General features: G+C 47.7%; 1 protein-coding gene and 1 long non-coding RNA gene across 6 annotated transcripts in view; one reads left to right on the forward strand and one right to left on the reverse strand.

Annotated features, from left to right (window-relative positions):
• The window catches only part of COL27A1 (collagen type XXVII alpha 1 chain), a 161,093-nt gene extending 142,986 nt beyond the window's left edge, over nucleotides 1-18,107 (reverse strand). The window contains exons 1-3 of one of the 5 annotated variants that reach the window (XM_065035855.1): nucleotides 17,963-18,107; nucleotides 14,547-14,657; nucleotides 2,542-2,843 (exon numbers count right to left, since the gene is read on the reverse strand). In XM_065035855.1, the coding sequence (XP_064891927.1) occupies nucleotides 2,542-2,600 (59 nt within the window). In that variant the 5' untranslated portion in view covers nucleotides 2,601-2,843; nucleotides 14,547-14,657; nucleotides 17,963-18,107. Of the gene's footprint in view, nucleotides 1-928; nucleotides 1,224-2,541; nucleotides 3,122-14,546; nucleotides 14,658-17,962 lie in introns of those variants that run through there. The other 4 variants (XM_065035856.1, XR_010467189.1, XM_065035854.1 and 1 more) reach the window with 4 other exon arrangements.
• On the forward strand, nucleotides 1,811-15,553 carry LOC135575851 (uncharacterized). Its single transcript, XR_010467201.1, has 3 exons — nucleotides 1,811-1,994; nucleotides 3,060-3,742; nucleotides 14,004-15,553. It is a non-coding gene; the product is annotated as an uncharacterized LOC135575851 (long non-coding RNA).
• Nucleotides 18,108-19,511: the final 1,404 nt, after the last annotated feature.

Here is a 19,511-nt window from a genome sequence, read left to right on the forward strand (position 1 = left end):
GGGGTACAAATCTTATTTTGTACTAGTATCATCCTTTGCAGAGCCGACTTCTGCTTTCTTTCCAGAGCTCCTAGAACTAGGATATTTCTCGTCTCGCCCTCAGTTTCCAGGGAGAGCAAAGGGAACACATGGTTATGTACACACCACTGTATCAGCCCTGGACCTTTTCTGCTTTATAAACCAGCTATTGATTTCCACCTCCAGCCAGAGATTTTTGGCTGGTGTAGGCAGGCACTAACCCAGGATGCTAAGGGGAGAGTTTCCCACGGAAATCCATCCCTGTGTCCCCCACACCTCAGCCACCAGCCCCACTCCAGAGGATGCTGTGGGAGTGCTGGGACACATGGGACCCCCAGTGCCATGTGGAAACACCCCAGAAGGTTCCCATTATGAGCTGCCTTCAGGCAGCATCACCCTTGCCCACCCCAAGGAAGAGCTGGCAGCACAGGGGTGAGCTGGTGAGCCTGAGCACAGGCCAGCTCTGGGCTCACAGGACCCTCTCCAAGACTAACAGCCTTGACAGGACCATCCAGCGGTGGGGATGGTGGGATGCACAGCACTCAACTCTGCCAAGCAACTCAAACCCCAGCACCAAAAAGCCCATATGGAGATAATGCAAAGGGCAGCAAGCGACCTCTGCTGAGGAGGGACTGGAGCAGCACGCTGGCGAGGTATGTAAGGGAGAGATCCCGGGAACAAAAGGCGCACATATTCTGAGTCGCCAGGAAAGACCAAAGCACACGTTTCCCATGGCACTGCAGCAATCAAACCCCATGCTGCTGTGCACAGCGCTCACCCAGGACCCCGAGATGCAAGAACAGATAGAGACTCCAGCAAGCGGGCTGCCACGCTGCCTCCTCTGCAGTCCCCATGTCCTAAGCCCGGTCTCAGCAGTGTCCAACTTGCCCTGGGACTCGAGCAGGATCACCTTGTCCTCATCTGCAGCACGATTGTGGTCAGCTTCTCCATCCCGCTCACAAGTCGGTGCTCTGTGCAACGACCGAGTCTCGTGCCAAGTATGTCCCCAGCATCGGGGCCCTTCCCCTCGCTCCCTGTGACACGGAGCTGCTCTGGGTCTTTCAAAGGAATCTTTATCTGTCTGTTCCCCTTTTGACTTCTCCATTTTTTGGACAGACAGCCACCCTCGCACAGTCCCAGGCAGGCATTTCACTCCAGACCGTACCCAACGCTAAAAAGGTTCCAACCGGGAGACGCTGCAGTTACCAGCATCTCCAGACATGCCACAGCCACGTCTGGGCAAATAAAAAACAACCCCAAACCCTAAAGCGCTAAAATTCAGTCCTTGTGAGTATATAAACACACAGAGAACTTCTCAAGGAGAGCTGGTTGCAGCCCCTGCGAGCGGTTCTGATCCCTCCACGTAACTTTACACACAGACACATGCAGGGCGAGCGTGTGCTCAGCCTACAAAGGAAACTGCACATTCATCCACGTCCAGACTCCAGCGCTGCGCTAACGGGGGGGCTGCCAGGAGCGGGGTGACCCTGGGGGTGAGGAAAGGGGGTGCCCCGAAATCCCCTCGCCCCGTTCCCACCGTTTCACCCCATCTCACAGCCCATGCAAGCCCGGCAGAAGCAGAGGGGGATCCTGTAACACAAACTCTTTTTTTTTTTCCCCTCCAAACTGCCAGGCAGAAGAATCCCAGCCTTTCCAAGGGAGTGTCGGTAAATCATCATTACATCCGACAACGCAACCAGAGGGATTAACCCTTTGCTGGTCCCCCCGGAAAAAAGAATAATAATAACAACAACAAATTTAACAATGAAAATAGTAAACGCTGGTCCCAGCCGTACGAGAGGGGAGACCAGCAGGGTGTGTGCTGTGTTTTTTTTCGTATGTGCATATAAAGATAGAAAGAAGTGTCTACGGAACACATGCAGAACACGCCACCAGGCACCGCCGGTCCCCCGGCCGTGCCGCAGTCCAGCCCAGGGCTCCCCCGCTCCCCGTGGGACCGCGGCGGCCACCTCCAGGTACCGCTGTCCCCACGGACAGGGACCAGCATTTCCCCCCCTGCTCCCGGCGGGGCTGGGGAACCTGCTCCCCCGGCCCGGGGTGGTGTAGGTGTGCGAGGGGGACGTGGAATTCCCCGTTTCATGGGTACAACATCGGCGCCCACCCCTCGGAGCAGTTCCCGGGCTGGGAGCTCCTTTCCCCGGTGTGGGGGAATTTTGGGGGGGGTTATGGGGGGGTCCTCCTGCCCTTCCCGCCGCCGAGCCCACCGCTCTCACCCCCTTTTTTCCCGCACACCCCAAGCCCCATTCCCACTCTCCCGCTCCAGCGTGGCCTCCGTTCCCTCCCAGCCCCATTCTCTTCTCTTCCAGCCCAGGAGTTTTCACATCATCCCCTGGCAGAAGGAATGTCTTCCCCCCACCCCATCCCCAGCCACCGGGAACGGAGCTCCCCTCTCCCGGGCCGGCTCTCCAGCCCCTCCCGGGATCCCCCGGCTCCCCGGGCACCCCCATCCCCGCCCGGGATGCCCTTTCCCAGGCGCGGGGAGAAATCGGAGTTTGTACTCACCCCCTGCCTGCTGCTGCTGTAGCTCTGAGTCTGGAGACCGGCTCTGATTCCGGCTCCATCACGTTTAGTGCATTGTCTCTTTCGGGCAATTTTTGCAGCAATCCATCAGAAAAAGGGGGACAGGCCGGTTTGTGGGTACATCCTTCCCAGGAGCTCTGCTCTCTGCCTCTCTAAGGGGCTCAGCTGTGTCAAAGACACCCCCTGGCCCGGACGGCTCACTCCTTCCTCCTTCTCTTCTGGGTCCTTTTGCTTACACAGATCTTTTAATCCCATTTAACTCCCTCTCGGCAGACTGCAATTACCTTGGGAAAAAGGAGAGAGAACAGAAAGTACACGCTAGGAAGCCAGGCTGGCCCATGGTCGCTGGATTTCTTGCCTTTTTTTTTTTTTTCCTCCTTATTAATAGTGTAGTTTCTGTGAGCTCTGATTTCCAAAGTCCTTCATTGAAAGTGTTTTTTTCTTAGCTGTTACTTTTTTTTTGGTTGGTTGGTGATAGTAATTATTATTTTTATTTGCAGTGCAGATGTGCCTCCCACCCCCCCCACCAGGATCTCTCCTCTGGACTTAGAGAGAAGAGGAAAAGGCAGATTTTGAGAAATGAAAATTATTTTAAGGATGTCCCTGCTGCCTCTCTCTGCTGCCCTCCTCTGTAACACTGAAGCACTTGCAAAAAATAATACAAAGTAAATAAATGATGAAAAAAAAAAAACAACAACCCACGAAACTCTTTTGGACAGAAGAGCTGGCGAGAAGCAATCAAAGACCCTTCTAGGCTCTTTGGAGGAAACACACAGGCCCCCGGTTTGGGGGAGGCTACTAATGGTTATTGTTCCTAATCTGCACTCCCCAGCCAGGGGCAGGAGCCCCCTGCCCAAACTGGCCCCGACCCACCTCACCACGGGCTGGCAAAGGACTCGCGTTACAAGGTACCCAACACGGCTTTTCCTGGGGCTCCGCATTCAGCAGAGGCAGTTGGGAATGAGTTTTCTCATGCAAGGTCCATCGATGTAAATCAGATGCCGAGTCCGCTCAGCCAGCTCCATCAGGGGAGGGGACTTTTGCATGTGGATAAAACCTGCGTCCCGGTACCCCCACCGAGCTGGGACCCAGCCACGGAGCACACCCCAAGGTGACCAGCAGGTCCCTCTTGTCCACACCAGGACACAGCAAACCTCTCATCTCCACGGGATTTCACGGGCAGGTGAGGGCAGCCCAGCACACCCAACCCTTCCCCGCACCCCGGGGTGTCCCCTCGGCCCTGCTCCCTCCCCCCTTGCACAGCATCTCTGCCTCGAGCACTTACTTTGCAGCAGGGTAAGAGGCTGTGCACCGTCCCCCCGCAGCCCTGCGTTCACTGGCATTGATTTGTCCAGCAGCTTACAGCAATTTCTGCTTCTTATAAAAAAAAAAAAAAAAAAAAAAAAAAAAATAGAAGGGGCGGGGGGCGCAGGAAAAAACACAACCAAACAAGCCTCTTTCTCCCTCCTTCCCTTTCAGTCTCAAGGTGTCTCCTGTGCTGGGAGCCAGCGAGTGCCTGCCAGGCTTACAGGCCCTGGCCAAGCCAAGGCTTTCTGGCAAGCCTGAGGTTCCCCCAAATTCAACAGATAATCCTTCCCCAGGGCTGGTGCGGGCAGCAGGTCCCCCTCGGGCTGTCGCTCCACTCGCTGGTCATGGATGCTGCAAGGATCCAGGAGAGAAGAGAGGCTGGGACGAGGTGCTGGGAGGGACATGGATGTGAGAGAGGTGGAAATTCTGAGGCTGCCCTTGTCCTTTTAAATAGCTGCAGCCAGGGGACTCCGCTCCTGGCTGGGGTGCCCCAGGTATCCGGTTTCAGCAAACAGCAGCTAATGAGCAGAGATCCAGCCTCCAAGGGGCAGGTTCAGGGCTGCACTGCAGGCTTGGAGAGGCACAGGGGGGGCACCTCGGGCACCCCACCAGCAAGGGATGGGGCTGAAGGAGGGAGGGAAGAGCTGTGGATGAAGAGCTAGATGGTCACTGCTGCTGCAGGGGCTCCTTGGGCTGCAAGGTCTACCAGGCAAAGGACAGGTCTCGTGGGGTGCTGAGCATCCAGCTGGGCATCTAAGCTGAGCCACCCATTTGCTGCACAAAGGCAGGGGCTGCATCATCCCCCGAGACATAGGAAAGGACCAGGCAGAACTAAAGCAGCTCAAGCCTGGGTATGGGCACTAAAGACACCATGGAACAAATGCAGCCACAAATGGGATCAACATCGTCCCACCAAGCACCTGAACTTGAGGTTAGAGGGCAATGATGTTGCACGTGGAGCAGAAAATTCAAGGACTCACTGGCCTGACTTAGCAATACAGGTTTCATTCAAAAACCTGACCTCAGAACATGGCCAAAAATTAAGGTTTCCACCGTAAGTCAGATCTCCCCTGTACATGATGTCTTCTGTTACCGTGCATGCTGGGGACTTCTTTAATACATATATTTGACTTAGTTGTGGCTGCTTGCTAGGACTGTGGTTTTGCATCTCCCAGTCTCTATAGGCATAAGATTTTATTCACAGCTTTGCTCTGAAGCATCTTCATTTTGCTTCCTTGGTTGCTATAATGGATCAAGTTCAAGTTAAGACTGGTGTAGCACGGCCTCACAGTCCTCAAGAAAACCTTTTCAGAAGAGCGCAGCTGAGTTACACATCCAGATACCTGCAGGAAACTCCAATGCAGACACAAACCTGTCTCACCCCTCTGGTGACCCAGGAGCTCAGACAACCCATCAGGACCAGCTTTGAGCACTGGGACTTTAGGGACAAAAGGCAGTCGAATAGCTTGTCAGAAATCATATAAAATCTCTTTTTCTCTTAGTGATTTTTTTCCCATGTTTCTCATCACACATTCCTCACCGAAATACATATCCTAGCCAAGCCTAAGTGTTTAAGATAAAGGTTTAATCTATTGAAAAAATACTTGGCGAAGAAGTCTGTGGAAATTCCTACAGTGTTGAATACACCTTGTATTATGTCTCCCTGCTCTTTTCTACCTTTGCTCTCTTCTAAAAGCAGCAAGTATTTAGTGACCTTCTTTCCCCTGAAAAAAGGCAAAGCATGCTAGAACGAGGCCCTGGCTTCTCAGAGCAAAGGACAGAGCAGAAAGCAAAGGGATGTGCCACATCTTTTTGCAAAGACATACGCGAATGGGAAGCATATGGGCGGCTGGAAAGGACTGGCAATGCTTCAAGTCCACAGCTTCGCACCAAGGACCACCATAAATACATTTAAAGCCCCATCCTCAAATATTCTGCACATACTCAGTTTTGCTCGGATGAACATTTTCAAACCAAACACACGCATAAAAGCTTTGTGAGCATGGAGACATAAATGTAGCTCGGCAGTAGGAAAAAGGGAATTAGTTTTAAAACAAAAGGAAACCCAACATTGCTGAAGCCAAGAGTAGTGCCAAGTGGATTCAGGTTCAAAAATTAGACCTCATTCTTCAAAAAGAGAAAAGCCACAACATATGATCTGAATAGAAATATATTTAGCAGATTTATTTTTCTTCCCTTCCAGATTTAAATAGAAGCCATTTTAAAACACTAAATAAACTGAAGTAAATTAGCACAGTAGTAAAATTTTAAAAAAGGAAGAAGGATTTGGAATTGACTGGTTTAGTTTAATTAGCCAAAATAAGAAAAGTACAGGGGAGGAGGAAATGCCACCACACACCACACAACATCTCGAACAGGGAACAGAACGCTTGCTTTTGGCAAAATACACCTCTCCAAAAAAGCAGCATGTCATTACCGCCTGAATAAATACAGTGTTTAAAATATTAATCTGTATTTAGCCGGTTTCCAGAAGAATCAGTACCCACCTCTCCTCAGGAGCTGGACCTTGGTAAAGCACATAATTCGCTCCTCTTGGAAAGCCAAGCGGGAAGGCGTCTCGGAGCCATGGCGAGGATGCATTACAGCTGCGCTACATGACTCACCGTGCCCGGCTTCGAGGACCAGAGAATCCCAGACACTACCCCAGCTTTGCCCTCCCAGTTTGGCTTGGCCTGAGGGATAACACTGAATTACAGTCCCATCATTTTTACTTTTGCACAAGTCCGAAAACTATCCCAAATCACTCACTGCCCCCAGAACGAACAAGGAATTACAGGGATATATTTGGATACATTCAAATAAATGCCCTATTCAGGTTTAAAACCATGGCACAGCCGGGCAGAAGGTGCAGGCAGCGTGAAATCCAAGGCACTGGGAAAAACAAACAAAAACCAAACAACTTTGTGGCAGGGATCAAACAAACAGGCGAAGGAGAGATGGGATAAAGAGCCTTTCAGTCCCCTCCGGGCTCAGGATCTGAACCCAGCCCAGATCAGGGGTATCTAAACCTGGTATCTGGCTGCGAGCTGCCTGAGCTGTGGGGATGGAACCCACCCAGGGAAAGGGAACCCACCCGGGGAAAGCATCACTGCCATGAATGGGTGACAGTCCCCGCAGTGGTGTCAGGACCCAGCTGTGTGGCCATGTGGCACAGCCCAGGGACACATATAACACAGAACAGGGCTGCCAGGGCCCACACCTGTAAACCCAGCAGGAACAGAGATTAACCATCCAGAGAAACAGGGCTCATCCCCAGCCCACACACAGCCATAGAATCCTTTTGGTTGGAAGAGACCCTCGAGGTCATTAAGACCAACCATTCACCCAACACAGCGAGAATAGGTGGTTTCAGCTGAGGATCAGAACGTGCAGCACTTCTGATTTTAGGAACTGCTGTTTGACAGCTCTTTGTGGTGCAAAAGCTGCTGTGGGTTACGTTCCTTGCTCCCAGTGAGCTATGGAGAGTATTAATTACACAGGAGGCAACATACAGAAAGCTCAAAAAAAATCAACTAAGTATCCAAGTTCCTGCCCAGTGCTATTTTTCCCTGTCTCCACAGCCTTTTGGACAGTCCCCATCCCTTCCCATGCCACGGGCTAGCAGTGACACATTTGAACTTCTGCAGCCATTTAGTGCAAAATGTTTTAAATTCTTTTTGGAAACACTAAAGGGTTTTGTCTCTTGACTGGTGCTGTGGGGATGCCATGTCTGGCAAAGACTGATCTTTCTGTGCTTTCCAGCTATACCATATCACCTCGGCTGCCCAGCCAGCCGAGAGGTAGGAAAGGCTGTTAATCATTACATGGAGCCTTTTGCGGTTGGAATTAAAGGAAACACAATGCAGCGATACAAGTCCAAGCCCACCCTTCCCAAGGAAATGCTGCCTGCTGATTACAACTCTCTCATACCCTTCTATTTAGATATTTAGAGAACTGCCATTTTACGGCATGGCTGTAAAGCAAATTGTTCAGCAAATGTTACAAGCAGGCAGTGTTGAACTGCCAGGTAAGCTGCAATAGAGTAACGTGTCAGGATGCTTCGACAGGAAGGTTTACAGCTCCTAGATCTTGATCATCTTTAAGACATCAGGAAAGCCTGCCTGGCTTTGGTTACATCCGTTTGACTTGTTTGCCCATCTGCTCCTAAACTGGATTAGGCTGTCCATGGTTTAGGACCTATTCCGTCACTGGTGCTTCCATTGAATACAAGACTCAGCAACTCTTGGCAGCTTTGAGCAAAAGCTGGTACTGTTCTGTACCAACACCAAAACAACTGCAATTTGATTTCTGTAGGCTGAGAGTAACTTTACAACCATAACAGGGGATTGCTTAACTTAATCTAAACTACAATATTCTGCTGTGACACTGTTTCCTTTAGCAATTGTATTCAGCCATTTCCACACCCAGTTGCTCGTCACCGTTCTGATGAATGGCGATGGGGCTGGTTAGTTGGCAAGAGGTGTCACCTCATTTCTTACCAGCTGTTTGGTCCTGGGGGGCTCAGACTGAACCCATCAGCTCTTCTCTTTGGAAACAACTGTGTCTCAACACGCTAACACAGATCTCAGCAGAGCTGGGTTTTGGTTTTCACTATTCCAGTGACCTGCAGGGTGACCTGGAGCAACTTAAACCACTGCTTTTGTGCCATTATTTTCTTGTCCCTAGAGTGAAGCTTGTGATATAGATCATCTTATGTGTAAAGAGGTTTAAGACTTGCAGACATAAAGCACTGCCAGCGAACTGTTATTACTTTCCTGTGCAGTTGGCAGCAGCCTCTCCTGCAGCAGAAAGTGTAAATCTATTTCCCAACCAGCTTTTTATATTCACGACAACCTGCCATCGTCCAGATGCACAGTTCATTAGAGATCGCTCCGTTTTATCTGGCTGTAAAGTTCCATGTAAAAAAACCCCGCTGATTAAACATGCAATTCAAATACATCTTCTGGAGTACAGTAGACGATTCCTAGCACTTTATCTGCACCGACTGAAATGCAATCTGTGCCACTTAGAGCAGAACAATGCTCGATTTCTTCATATGTCGCTTGAATTGTTAACACATAAAGCAGAAACAACCCATTTGCAGAGAGAAGTTCTCTTCTGACATACTCAGTATGTTATCCGAGAGTATACAAATCTGCTTCAAAGCTAATAGGCTTTTTTTTCCTTCCAGCAAACACACTTCACATCTGCACACTCTCTCTCTCTCGCCACTTCAATAGCAATAGTATTTAGTAAAGCTCTCCAAACTGGAGCCACTGCAGAAAGGCTGTATTTACTGATGTTTGGGTAAGAACTAATAAGAGACCTGGTTGTGTCCGTGTTCCTTCAGCTCCAAAAAAATAAAAATCAAGTCAATATTTATATACCCACTGGTGAAGTAAATCCCCTTCTGCCCAGAGAAGGGGGAATTAAAATGAAGTGATTGAAATGGGATTTCATGGAAGGGGACTTTGTGTTTGTTTCCTTATTTAAGACCTAAAGAGCCTTTATTATTATTATTATAGTAATTTAAATGCAATGGACCAAAAGCTCAGGAGCCCGTGCACGCTGCCAGACTCTCCCTAGCCCTGGTGGACACCAGGCTTGGGTCTGTTGGGCTGGACCAGCTCCATCCCCAAACACCCTCTTGGGTTACATCCCCTCATCCCTGATGGGGCCAAACTCGCTGAGCGAGAAGTGGTTAACGTTCCAGCAAGTTAGATACAGTATAAACAATTTAATCAGCATTGTTCTAGCCCTCCCAGCACGCAGATCCAGTCCAAAGCCTGTCAGGGCCAATGGAACGACTGACATTGACTCCTCAGGCCTCCAGAACAAGCTCTGGTTTCACCAGCACTTTGCGCTTATACAGACCCACGCCAAACCCAGCCTTTCCAGCCCACGGTTCCTTTCAAAGGGAAAGATCCATCAGTAACATATTTGTTTTTTGCCTCTGTGACAAACTGCTCTGCTTATCTCCTGTGTGATTCATCAATCCCTTTACTAAAGCAACGGTCAGAGCATTGGGGACACGGGTCCCATCAGTGTGTCTGTTGAAGGTGGTTTCCCTCTGCCAAAGGCAAATCCCCCCGAATTACACACCTGGACCAAATCCCACACAGCTCTGCACTGCTTGAGCTTTTGGCATTTCAGAGTATTATGTCTGCAGTATGATTGGCATCTCCACACTGTTAATCAGGAAAGCCTTTATTTTAGTTAGGATTTTCCTATCAAAAGTATCTATTGTTAAATCCTAAATAATGAAGTCACTATTATTAAGTGTTTTAAAAAAAGAATTCTGAATCCTTTTGCTCAAGATACCTAAAGGTTTTACAGAAGGGAGCCACTGGGATGAATTTCACTAAGCTGCCAGAAAACCGTTCCCTGGGCTTGATATCAGCCCTTCCTAACATGGTTTAGGAGGATTTAAACTGCCAAATTTCTTGATGTAAACTGTAGCAGTGCCATTGACTGCAGCTGTGCATCCCCCATTCACCAAAAGGAGACCTGGGAGCAGATTCGTGTATACTTGCAAACAGAAATAAATACATAAATACTGCCAATGCTCCATAGCAGCCTATCCATGCTTTCAGAAAAAAGTGTCAGTAAAGTCAGTAAACATCCTGTATTTCCACTGCTCACACTTACAGCAATGCAACAGCAATAAGTTCTGTATGTCCAGCTGAAATTTATATTTGTGGAGCAGCACGGAGAATTTGGCCCTTATATATTTCAGAAACGTAGCCAAGGGTGTAAGTCCCTGTTTGCAGCATCACTATAGAGGAGCCATTGTACAGGCCAAATCAAGACGTTTTTAAGCCCACTTCCCATTTCCCACTCCCCCAAAGTCCGTGGGACTGCAGAAGAACCTTGTCACCAGGGAGGGTTAATTCAGGGTCAAGTTCTACACTCCAAAAACCAAGGAAGAAATGCTGTTTACTCTCCAGTTTCTCAGCAAACAATCAAATCCCTCTTCATATGGAAGATCTCAATTCTGTGTCAGCAGCAAACTTTTCCACTGGCAAACTCGCCACGCTGCAACATTTGCTTCATACTTAACTTCAATTTATGCTTTATCAGTGTCATCTTGCTTTGTAGCCAGCCTGAACACCTGCCATTCTTCTGTTATATTATTCTTCTCTAGCTTTTCTTTATTATGAGCCAATATGAAACTATTTCTTGTTTAGATCTTAAAGGGCAACTTCTAATCTCATTCCGTTGCTCAGTGTATCTTGAGATGCTCTTTTCCGAATGGCTCTTATTCTGTCTCTTTTTCCATCAAATCCCACACATTTAGCACATAAACCAGATGAAAACTCATTGCAAAACTTGCATTAATCAGCAGAATGGAATAAATGAGATTATTTAATATTTTACATCTTCAAAAGTCTTGGATAAGCAACAATACTTTGTTAATATTCTTGTCAGTGGATCGGCCCCAGGCAGGGAGCAGGTACAGAATTTTGTCTGTAGTGCTGATGTAGTGCACCTGACAGCCTCATTGTCTAATGGCTAACACAGCCTCAGTCATTAATTCATGTGGGTAATGAGGCTTTCACCTTTACTTTCCTTGAAATAACACACACAAAACACCTCAAACCAGCCATCCCCATCAAATGCACGATGAAGAGGTTGTTAGAACAGAAACCGCTTTGATGCTCCTAACGTGCCTTTCATCGTAGCACCCTAAAAGCACTTTGCAATTATTAATGCGATCCCTAATTCATCACCCACCCACGCAGTTTTCCTTATTTCACCAGCTGGGTCAAGCCCCACATACACAAAGGTGCAATTCTGAACGAGATGCCTGCGCACTCGCACACTCTCAGTGGTCTCTGGGAGCTGTGCTTATCACCCCAGCTTCAGAACATAAAACCAGACCATTAGTGGCTTGTCCCACTCCGGTCACAGTGATGAGCCGAGCCCAGTAACCCAGTCCCACCATGTCCCAAATCCACAGAGCAGCCCCCCAGCACTGGCTAAATATCACAGAACACGCCTGTCCTACATACACGGTCAGCACAGGGACCTTGTGGAGAAAATAAAGCTTCTCTGTACTCCTCACCCCTCCATCCTGAGCTTTTTTCCCCCCCTCTCTGACATGTCATTATTAAACAACAGGAACAAACCTGTTTCTGGGCAAAACTTTCCCCAAAGGAGTTGGAAGATAGCAAGAAACGTAAAGCTTTGTATTTTCCTCCCCCTTTAAAGGGGAAATAACATTGAATTAAAGTATTTGTAAAAGGCACTGCTCAGCATTTTGTTTTCTAACTCTGATTTTTAAATTTTATTTTACTTTTTTAGTCCAAAGCCCACCCTCTCCCCCTAGCAATACTGAAAATTGCAGATTCCAGAGTTTGCAAGAGAACCGCAAAAGCTTAATTATAGTTATTGACATACCAAACACCCGCTGAAGGCTTCATCTTCCCTTGGCCAGAAATAACCACACAAAGTGAAGGTAGCGAACTGCTGCCATCAGCCAACCTCAGCTGGGTACAGCTTATTAATGCACTGGGGCACAAGGATGTGCCTTGATCACCTCCTGTCCCAACCCAGAGGAGACAGGGGTGGGGACAGTTGTTGCTGTCACCCCATCAGCAGTATTGACACCTGGTTTGTTCAGGGTAGGTTTTATGCCCCCCAGAGTTGCACGGTTTACCTCTTTCCAGCTGTTTTTCTCCCAAAACATCCCTGCCTCTGCTGCGAGATTCAATACCTGTGTTCTGCACCATGAATGCCCAGGGCATCCGTGCTGCTCCCCATCCTCCTGGGTACCCACGGCAGTGGTGTTGGAGCGAAGAAGCCTTCAAAAGCTTCGTAGATAGAGGTACGATACTCCTGGGAATTAGCAAATGTCTGGACTGGTCTGTCCCAGCCTGTTTGCACTGGGGCTGGGCTGGCAGATCCTGAAGGAATGGTGCTTGTGGGCAGCTCGCTGCCCTCTGGGTAGACTCCACGCTGCCAACAGCTGCAGTCACATCAAAGACTGTATGTCTAAAGCGATGCTAAAAGGGTTAGAGAAGGTGGGGTGTTCCCAGGCAGCCCGAGGAGGCTGCTGAGCATCAGTCCCTCCAGAGAGCATCGCCACGTGGCGATGGCCAAGCAGGCTGTAGCCAAACAGCTACCGCTGATTTACAGCCTGTCCTGCCATACTGCTCACACAGAGCCCCACGAACTGTGACCGTGACCTTGTGACAGCCTTGGAAGGGCAGGGAAGAGCTCGATTAACCAGGGAGACAGGCAGCAGCAAGGGTTGGGTCATTGTCACAGACAAAGACTGATAACGACCTGGGGAGGCAAAGCATATTGCTGCCAGAAACAACTCAGCCATTCTCATTCATTTTCATTTCATCAGTGTGGGAAGTCCACAGCCTTGTCCTCACAAATCACAAGGTGTTTTTTGAAGGGATGGGAAAGGCTATTCAACCTGGGCTGCGTTCGCCCTGTGTTCCTTTGTGCCTGCCACCTTCAACCACGGTCACATAGCCGTGTTTGTGCTGCAGCTCCCAGTGCTCTCACAAATAATAACAGACCTCATTTTAGACTGGAGCGAGTATATTAATGCAAAAACCCACAATGAGGCTTTTAGAACCTGTAGGAGTACACAGCTGACTGCAGGAACACATTTCACACTCACACCCAGCACCTTGCACCTCTCCTGCGTGGCCACTAAAGACCATGGGCTGGGTGTGCTCCACTGCAGGCGTGGGCTCTGGGGTGCTCGAGGAATGCAGGTATGGGGAAAAGCAAGTTCAGGTATATTTAACATCAATTTGAGAGCCTCCAGCACCCAGAAAGCCCTCACACTTGCATTTATTTTTTCTCCCCAAGGGACATTGCCTTTGCCAAGCACACTGGACAGCATGGATGTCACCCACAGCCTCAGCACCGGTCCCCTCCCAGCACACTGTGTTTTATGCAGTGGTGTTTGCCTGACAAGCTTTGATAGGGAGCTGTTCCCCAGTTAACACACACGGCAGACAAAAAGCTTTTGTAAGAAGAGAGAGATCAGAATTACCAGCATTAACCCTTTTGTGTGGTGCACTTCATGGCATGTACATCCAGGAAATTTGTCACTTAACAGCGTGGCCCGGTGCCCAGCGCATGCCCTCACTGATGTGGTATTTGATTCATAGGTGACACATCTGCAACCCCAGACAGCCAAGAGGCTGCAGCAAAAGTTTTAAAGAATGGAGACGGCGGTGCTGGGCAAAGCAGAGACCTTCTCAGGAGAAGAGGTACCAACACCTAGATACGTGGTTACAGCGATGCTTGATACTCTCATTTACAAGAATGATCAAAGAAACCTCCTTAAATCTGGAACAAAGCAAATGGAATAAAGGCTAAAACTGAATGAGCTGGTTATTGTAAACAGCAGTATTATACTTATTTGTTTCTCATCTCCTATGCACCAGCTTTAGTCCACTGAATAGCTACGGAATTCACTGGCATTATTCCTAATTTTACAATGATTTGGGAGAAGAGGGGACAAAGGCAAGCAAACAAAGCTAATTGCCTTCAGTGTTTTGTTTATCTAGCTTTTGTTCGGCCAAACAAAGAGGACGCTCAGGTTCAAGCTGACTGTGGAGCCACAGAACTGTCTCCCGGCTGCTGGAAAACACTTTGCAATTCTGGCATCCAGCATCTTCAGCAACTACAACTAGCAAGTACTTTCTTACCTCCATCTGGTCACTATAGAAACTCCGGTGACTTCAGCCACTATTACTACAGCTTGGTGGACCTTGCAGAGTCCCTCCAAAGGAGCAGGAAAGTCCCCCGAGAGCCAATGCCTTGGTCATAAAAAGAACAAAGCCAGGAGATTAATCACTGGATGTTATTTCCAATGCAAAAGTCCAAGCAGGAAAAGTCTCAATTTTAATAACAAAGCTATGCACTCTCGCCCATCCATACCAACACGCTTTTGTTCTTTGTGCCAGAAAAGAACACACTGAGCAGAAATGTAAATAATATGGCACGCTATGCAGAGAGAGCATGCTGCTGGCAACAGGCAGTGGAACACGGACTACATGAACCACAACCAACCAGTCTGGCCGGCTTTGGTTGCTGTCTCTGTGTCAGCCAAGCATCTAAAATTTCCCAGCACAGTCTGAGCAAAGCAGCAGGACTCCCAGGCATCAAGCAGAGGAGCAACAAGGAAAAGGGAGTCTGGGAATCATAGAATATTTTGGGCTGGAAGGGACCTTCAAAGCTCCCCCAGTGCCCCCCCTGCCATGAGCAGGGACATCTTCACCAGCTCAGGTTGCTCGGAGCCCCGTCCAGCCTGTCCTGGGATGTCTCCAGGGATGGTTCATCCACCACCTCTCTGGGCCAGGCTCTCACCACCCTCAGTGTGAAAAATTTCCTCCTCATGTCCAGCCTGAATCTCCCTCCTTTAGTTTAAAACCATTGCCCCTTTAGTACATGTTCCCCACCCTTGCTGTGCCCACTGTCTTGAACACCCTTCTCAAATGAGATTTTACAATAAAGTTTTAATGCTTCAAGCATTGCAGGTTTGGGAACAGTTCTTAAAGTTAGGTTCCTGAATGCTTTTATGTTTCTTGAGTAGAATGGGCTACCCTGTAGCACTAAGTGGAGGCTGGATTTGGATGAGCCTTGTCCAGTGTCCAGGACAGACATGCACAGGGTGTCTGACCAGCTCAGGGCTTGTTGCTCAGTAACCGCAGCTGTCACAGCACCCACTCTACAAGAATTTGCCATTAATCCTTCCAGCTCAACTATAAGGAAAATACTTTCGTTTTAATTGATATTATTATTTTCTGTTTACACAGTTATTTTTTCAGAGTAGACCCACACGGAGCAAGGGAAGGTAAGAAACAAGGAGAAGCCAATGCAAACAGTTTGGGAGGGACCCTTTGAAAATTGGGCAGGTTTCAAAGATTTCTCTTTCGAGTGTCCTTCAGTCTCCTCACATTAAGGAGGGAGCAGAGGAACCAGGTCACTGAACCCAAGGAGAAGTTCAAACAAGCCAATCTTAGCCAAAGCCCCTGAGGTTAGTGTGTCATGAACCTGCTCCAAAGGGGAGAGCTGCTGCTAAGCTTGACTGAAATGTTAGCAAGATGGGCTTTAAATAAACAAAGGGGGTTGAACTTATTAATGTCCTGCAAGATTGCTTTTAAAATATCAAAGAAAATGAGAAAAAGAACTGGTGCAGTGGGCTGGACACCTAAACCACCATTTTACACTGGGCTGAAAGCCAGAAGGGGAGAGGAGAACGACAGCTCAGTTTGGGCACAGACCTGTATTTTGACAAGGCTCTTTTGGGTCTTTTGTTATTTGTAAGGCTCTTAAAAACCACCTTTCACTAACACAACAGACACAAGACCCAGATGGAGCTGACAGACTAACACCAAACGTTTTGAATGACTGGTTCAAGGTGCTTCCACTTTTGCAGCCCCACTTGTGATCCCAGAACAAAACCCATTGTTTCAACAGCTTGGTTTTCCACAAGCGCTCTACATCTGCACCCAGAACTTCTCCTGCACATAGGTAAGGGCCTCCTACCTGTAAAAATACTCATTTCATATCTTAACGTTTCCCTTATCTTTCCCTATTCGTTACCTATTTTTTCTTCAAACACTGAGCATCATTTTAGCAATCTTATGAATCGAGATTCCTCATTTTTCTCCTACATGCAATCGGCACAAAAGCTCCGTGTCTAACAACAAAGTGATCTGGCTCATTCCTGTGGTTTTCCAAAAGGAAGAGATAAGCAAAGATGACTGTAATTTCCAAGGCTGTTGCCAAGGTGCTGCTCTCTCCCCTCCTTGCAAATCACCCCCAAAACAAATGGATGTTCCTGGACTGATCCTCACCAAACACAGCACAAAAGTAAAACTAACAGCATCACACGTGGGTTCTGGGACTGTCCTGGGACCCCAGAGCACACACTGAAGCAGCAATCTATTAATATCCATCTATCAGCTCAAAACCGATCCAGGGTTTCACCTCAGAATATCAGCTGAATTCATATTCTGCATTTCAGCCTGGCACAACCCAGGTGTTCCCTCAGTTACAAGGCTTGGCAGTTGTAGGATCTGCAAGTTTCTTCCTGGTTAGAGCACCCCAGAACAAGCACTGACAAGGATTTGCTGGAGTTCAGAGATTGCTGAATGGCAAGAGACATTCAAAATGGATTTTGGAGGCTCAAAATAGAACTTATATATTTTTCCTGGACTTACCATAACCACGGTTGCTTTAACACCTGTCTCTTCATCACTTCTGCATCCTTTTTCTATTACATACATCATTTCCTCACATGCTTTGAAATGCAATATACTTTTTTTAAACATGCTATTATGCCATACGCATGAACAGAAGTTAGTAGTTACTGTAGGACACGTGCTTATTGTAAAGTATATGCCCTCTATATTGTACCAAAAGAAGCCTGGTCATGTCCAACCTCCTATTATTCAACATGTTATAGAAACTACAAGCAACCACCTGGGCCCTGCTTGTGCTCAGGCTGCATGAGTGCAAAGCAAATTTTCCCAGCACCGAAGGCTCCACCGTTGAAATTATTAAGAAAAAGATAAAAAAGAGCCCCGAGGGAACACCAACCCCAAATCCTACCTCACCTCCTATTTCACATCCTACCTCACCTCTTTTACTTATGGATGAGGCAAGCTTAGAAACAAGCCAAGATTTGGACAAGCTGAGTAAGCCCTGACCAGCACATTTTCTTTTTAGTCCACTGAGCTGAAAGAAACACACATTATAACTTTCTCAGGCCACTCAGGAGTATCATATCACAGTGACTATTCCCTGTTTTAACATCATTAGGCTGTATACATGCAAGTCTGGCAGGCTTTACACGCATCAACCATGTGCTGCAGATAATGAGTTACCAACAAATTTGCCAATTTATTTTTGGAAAGTGTCTGATAGAAGCTGATAGTTCTAGTTTTGACCCAGTCACCCAGAGAAAACCTTATTCACAGTAGCCAGAATATTGCAAGAACACCAACAAAAAAAGGGCACTGAAAGATAAACCTATAATTCAGCCCACCACCACAAAAATCAAGGTTGCTGTGGAATTGGGATGGAGAAGCTCTGGTGCTGTGAACAGCAAACATACCATGAAGCTGCAGACACTAACTGCACCTTCTTCCAGAACTTTTGGCTTCACCGCAGGTTCATTTACTGTGGAGACAAGCGTGGAGTTCATCCATTCTTCCTTGCCCATTACACATTCTTCCCTCCCTGCTCCAAATTAATGAGAGCTTCTGCTCACTCAGCAGAAATTAGACTGGTCTGCTCTTAAAAAGAAAAAAAAAAGGCAATTAGGAACCTCTGCTGGGCTTGTAGAGCAGGTGAGAACAATCACGAGAAAGCAGAGAGGTGGGGTGGTGGACTCACAGGTGTCCCTGGGCATCCAGCTGCTCCAGCGAGCAATGTTCTCACTGGCAAGCACCAGGGTTTCTTCCCCACATAATATTTTCTCCAGGCTCATTTACCTTGTTGTGCGGAGAGCGGGAATCTGTCTGTGCCTGGAAGAGAGAGCTCAGGGTGCCCCTGCATGGAAACTCCAACCACGAGGCTCCTGTCCCTGCCTTCTGCTCCGTGACACGCTGCAGAATTTATCTGTTTGCTCAGGCTTTTCCTGATCAAAGTGGGAAAAGCTCTTTCCATTCTTGGAGCAAGGGAGGAAAGAACTATTAATATCAGTGCTGTCAGCATTGCGGGCCAATGCAATTAATCTTTTGCATATGGAATTCCTAAAGCTGCAGTTGTAAGGATGTAACAGGGGTAACATGGCTGGAAGGACACGCTAATGCAGGTGTGGAAGCAGGACAGTCCAGGGAGGAGAAAGGGGAGAAGGCAGCCAGGATGTCCATTCAAATTTCCATTTTAGAAGTGGAGAAACCCATATTTCTTATTGGAGGACACAGTGGAATAAAGGTGTTTGGCAGTGTTGAGAGTTAATTGGCAATTTTGAAAATAAAGAGAGAAATTAAGACAATAGCTCAATCCACAGGGAAGTACCGTCTTATTCATGGGTATTTTGAAGTTCTTATGCAACTGTAAAAATTCTATAAAATTCTAGGTTGCTACATAAGAATAATAACAAGAAAATAACTAGTAAGCTTCCTTCTTATCCCAGAAACCTAACTCCAACCTGTCTTTAATTATAAAGGACTGTCTTCTGTTAGTGCAATGGTTGGTGCTGAACTTGTAATGAACTAAAAAGGAACCAAACATTGTCTGGAGAAAGAAAACAGTAAAACAAAATGCCTGAAAGGATTGTTTCAATGGTCCTACCTTTGCATTTCATGACTTCAGCAGAGTTCAGTTAAGCCTCCAGACAAAGGAAAGTGGCTTGGGATTCCTCCTCTATTCCCTACAAAAAGGAACTGGATATTTTCTCACCTTGCCAAGACCCAATTTCTGAGCCTCCTGTCTTTATTCACAACTGCTGCCACCCCAACCCCTGAAAGATGCAGACCCAGCCATGGCTGAGGGGTGAGGAAACCCTATGAGATATAAAGGCTCTCAGGTCTTAATGAATAATTAAAGCTTTAGCCATGGGTGCCCCCTTGTGACATGGTGAGCAATTAAACACAACCCATGGAGTCTTACATGGCACATCACAAGCCAACGGAGGCTTATTTGAGACCCCCAGCCCA

The sequence above is a fragment of the Columba livia genome, chromosome 19, assembly GCF_036013475.1.
Source record: "Columba livia isolate bColLiv1 breed racing homer chromosome 19, bColLiv1.pat.W.v2, whole genome shotgun sequence".
NCBI lineage: Eukaryota > Metazoa > Chordata > Aves > Columbiformes > Columbidae > Columba > Columba livia.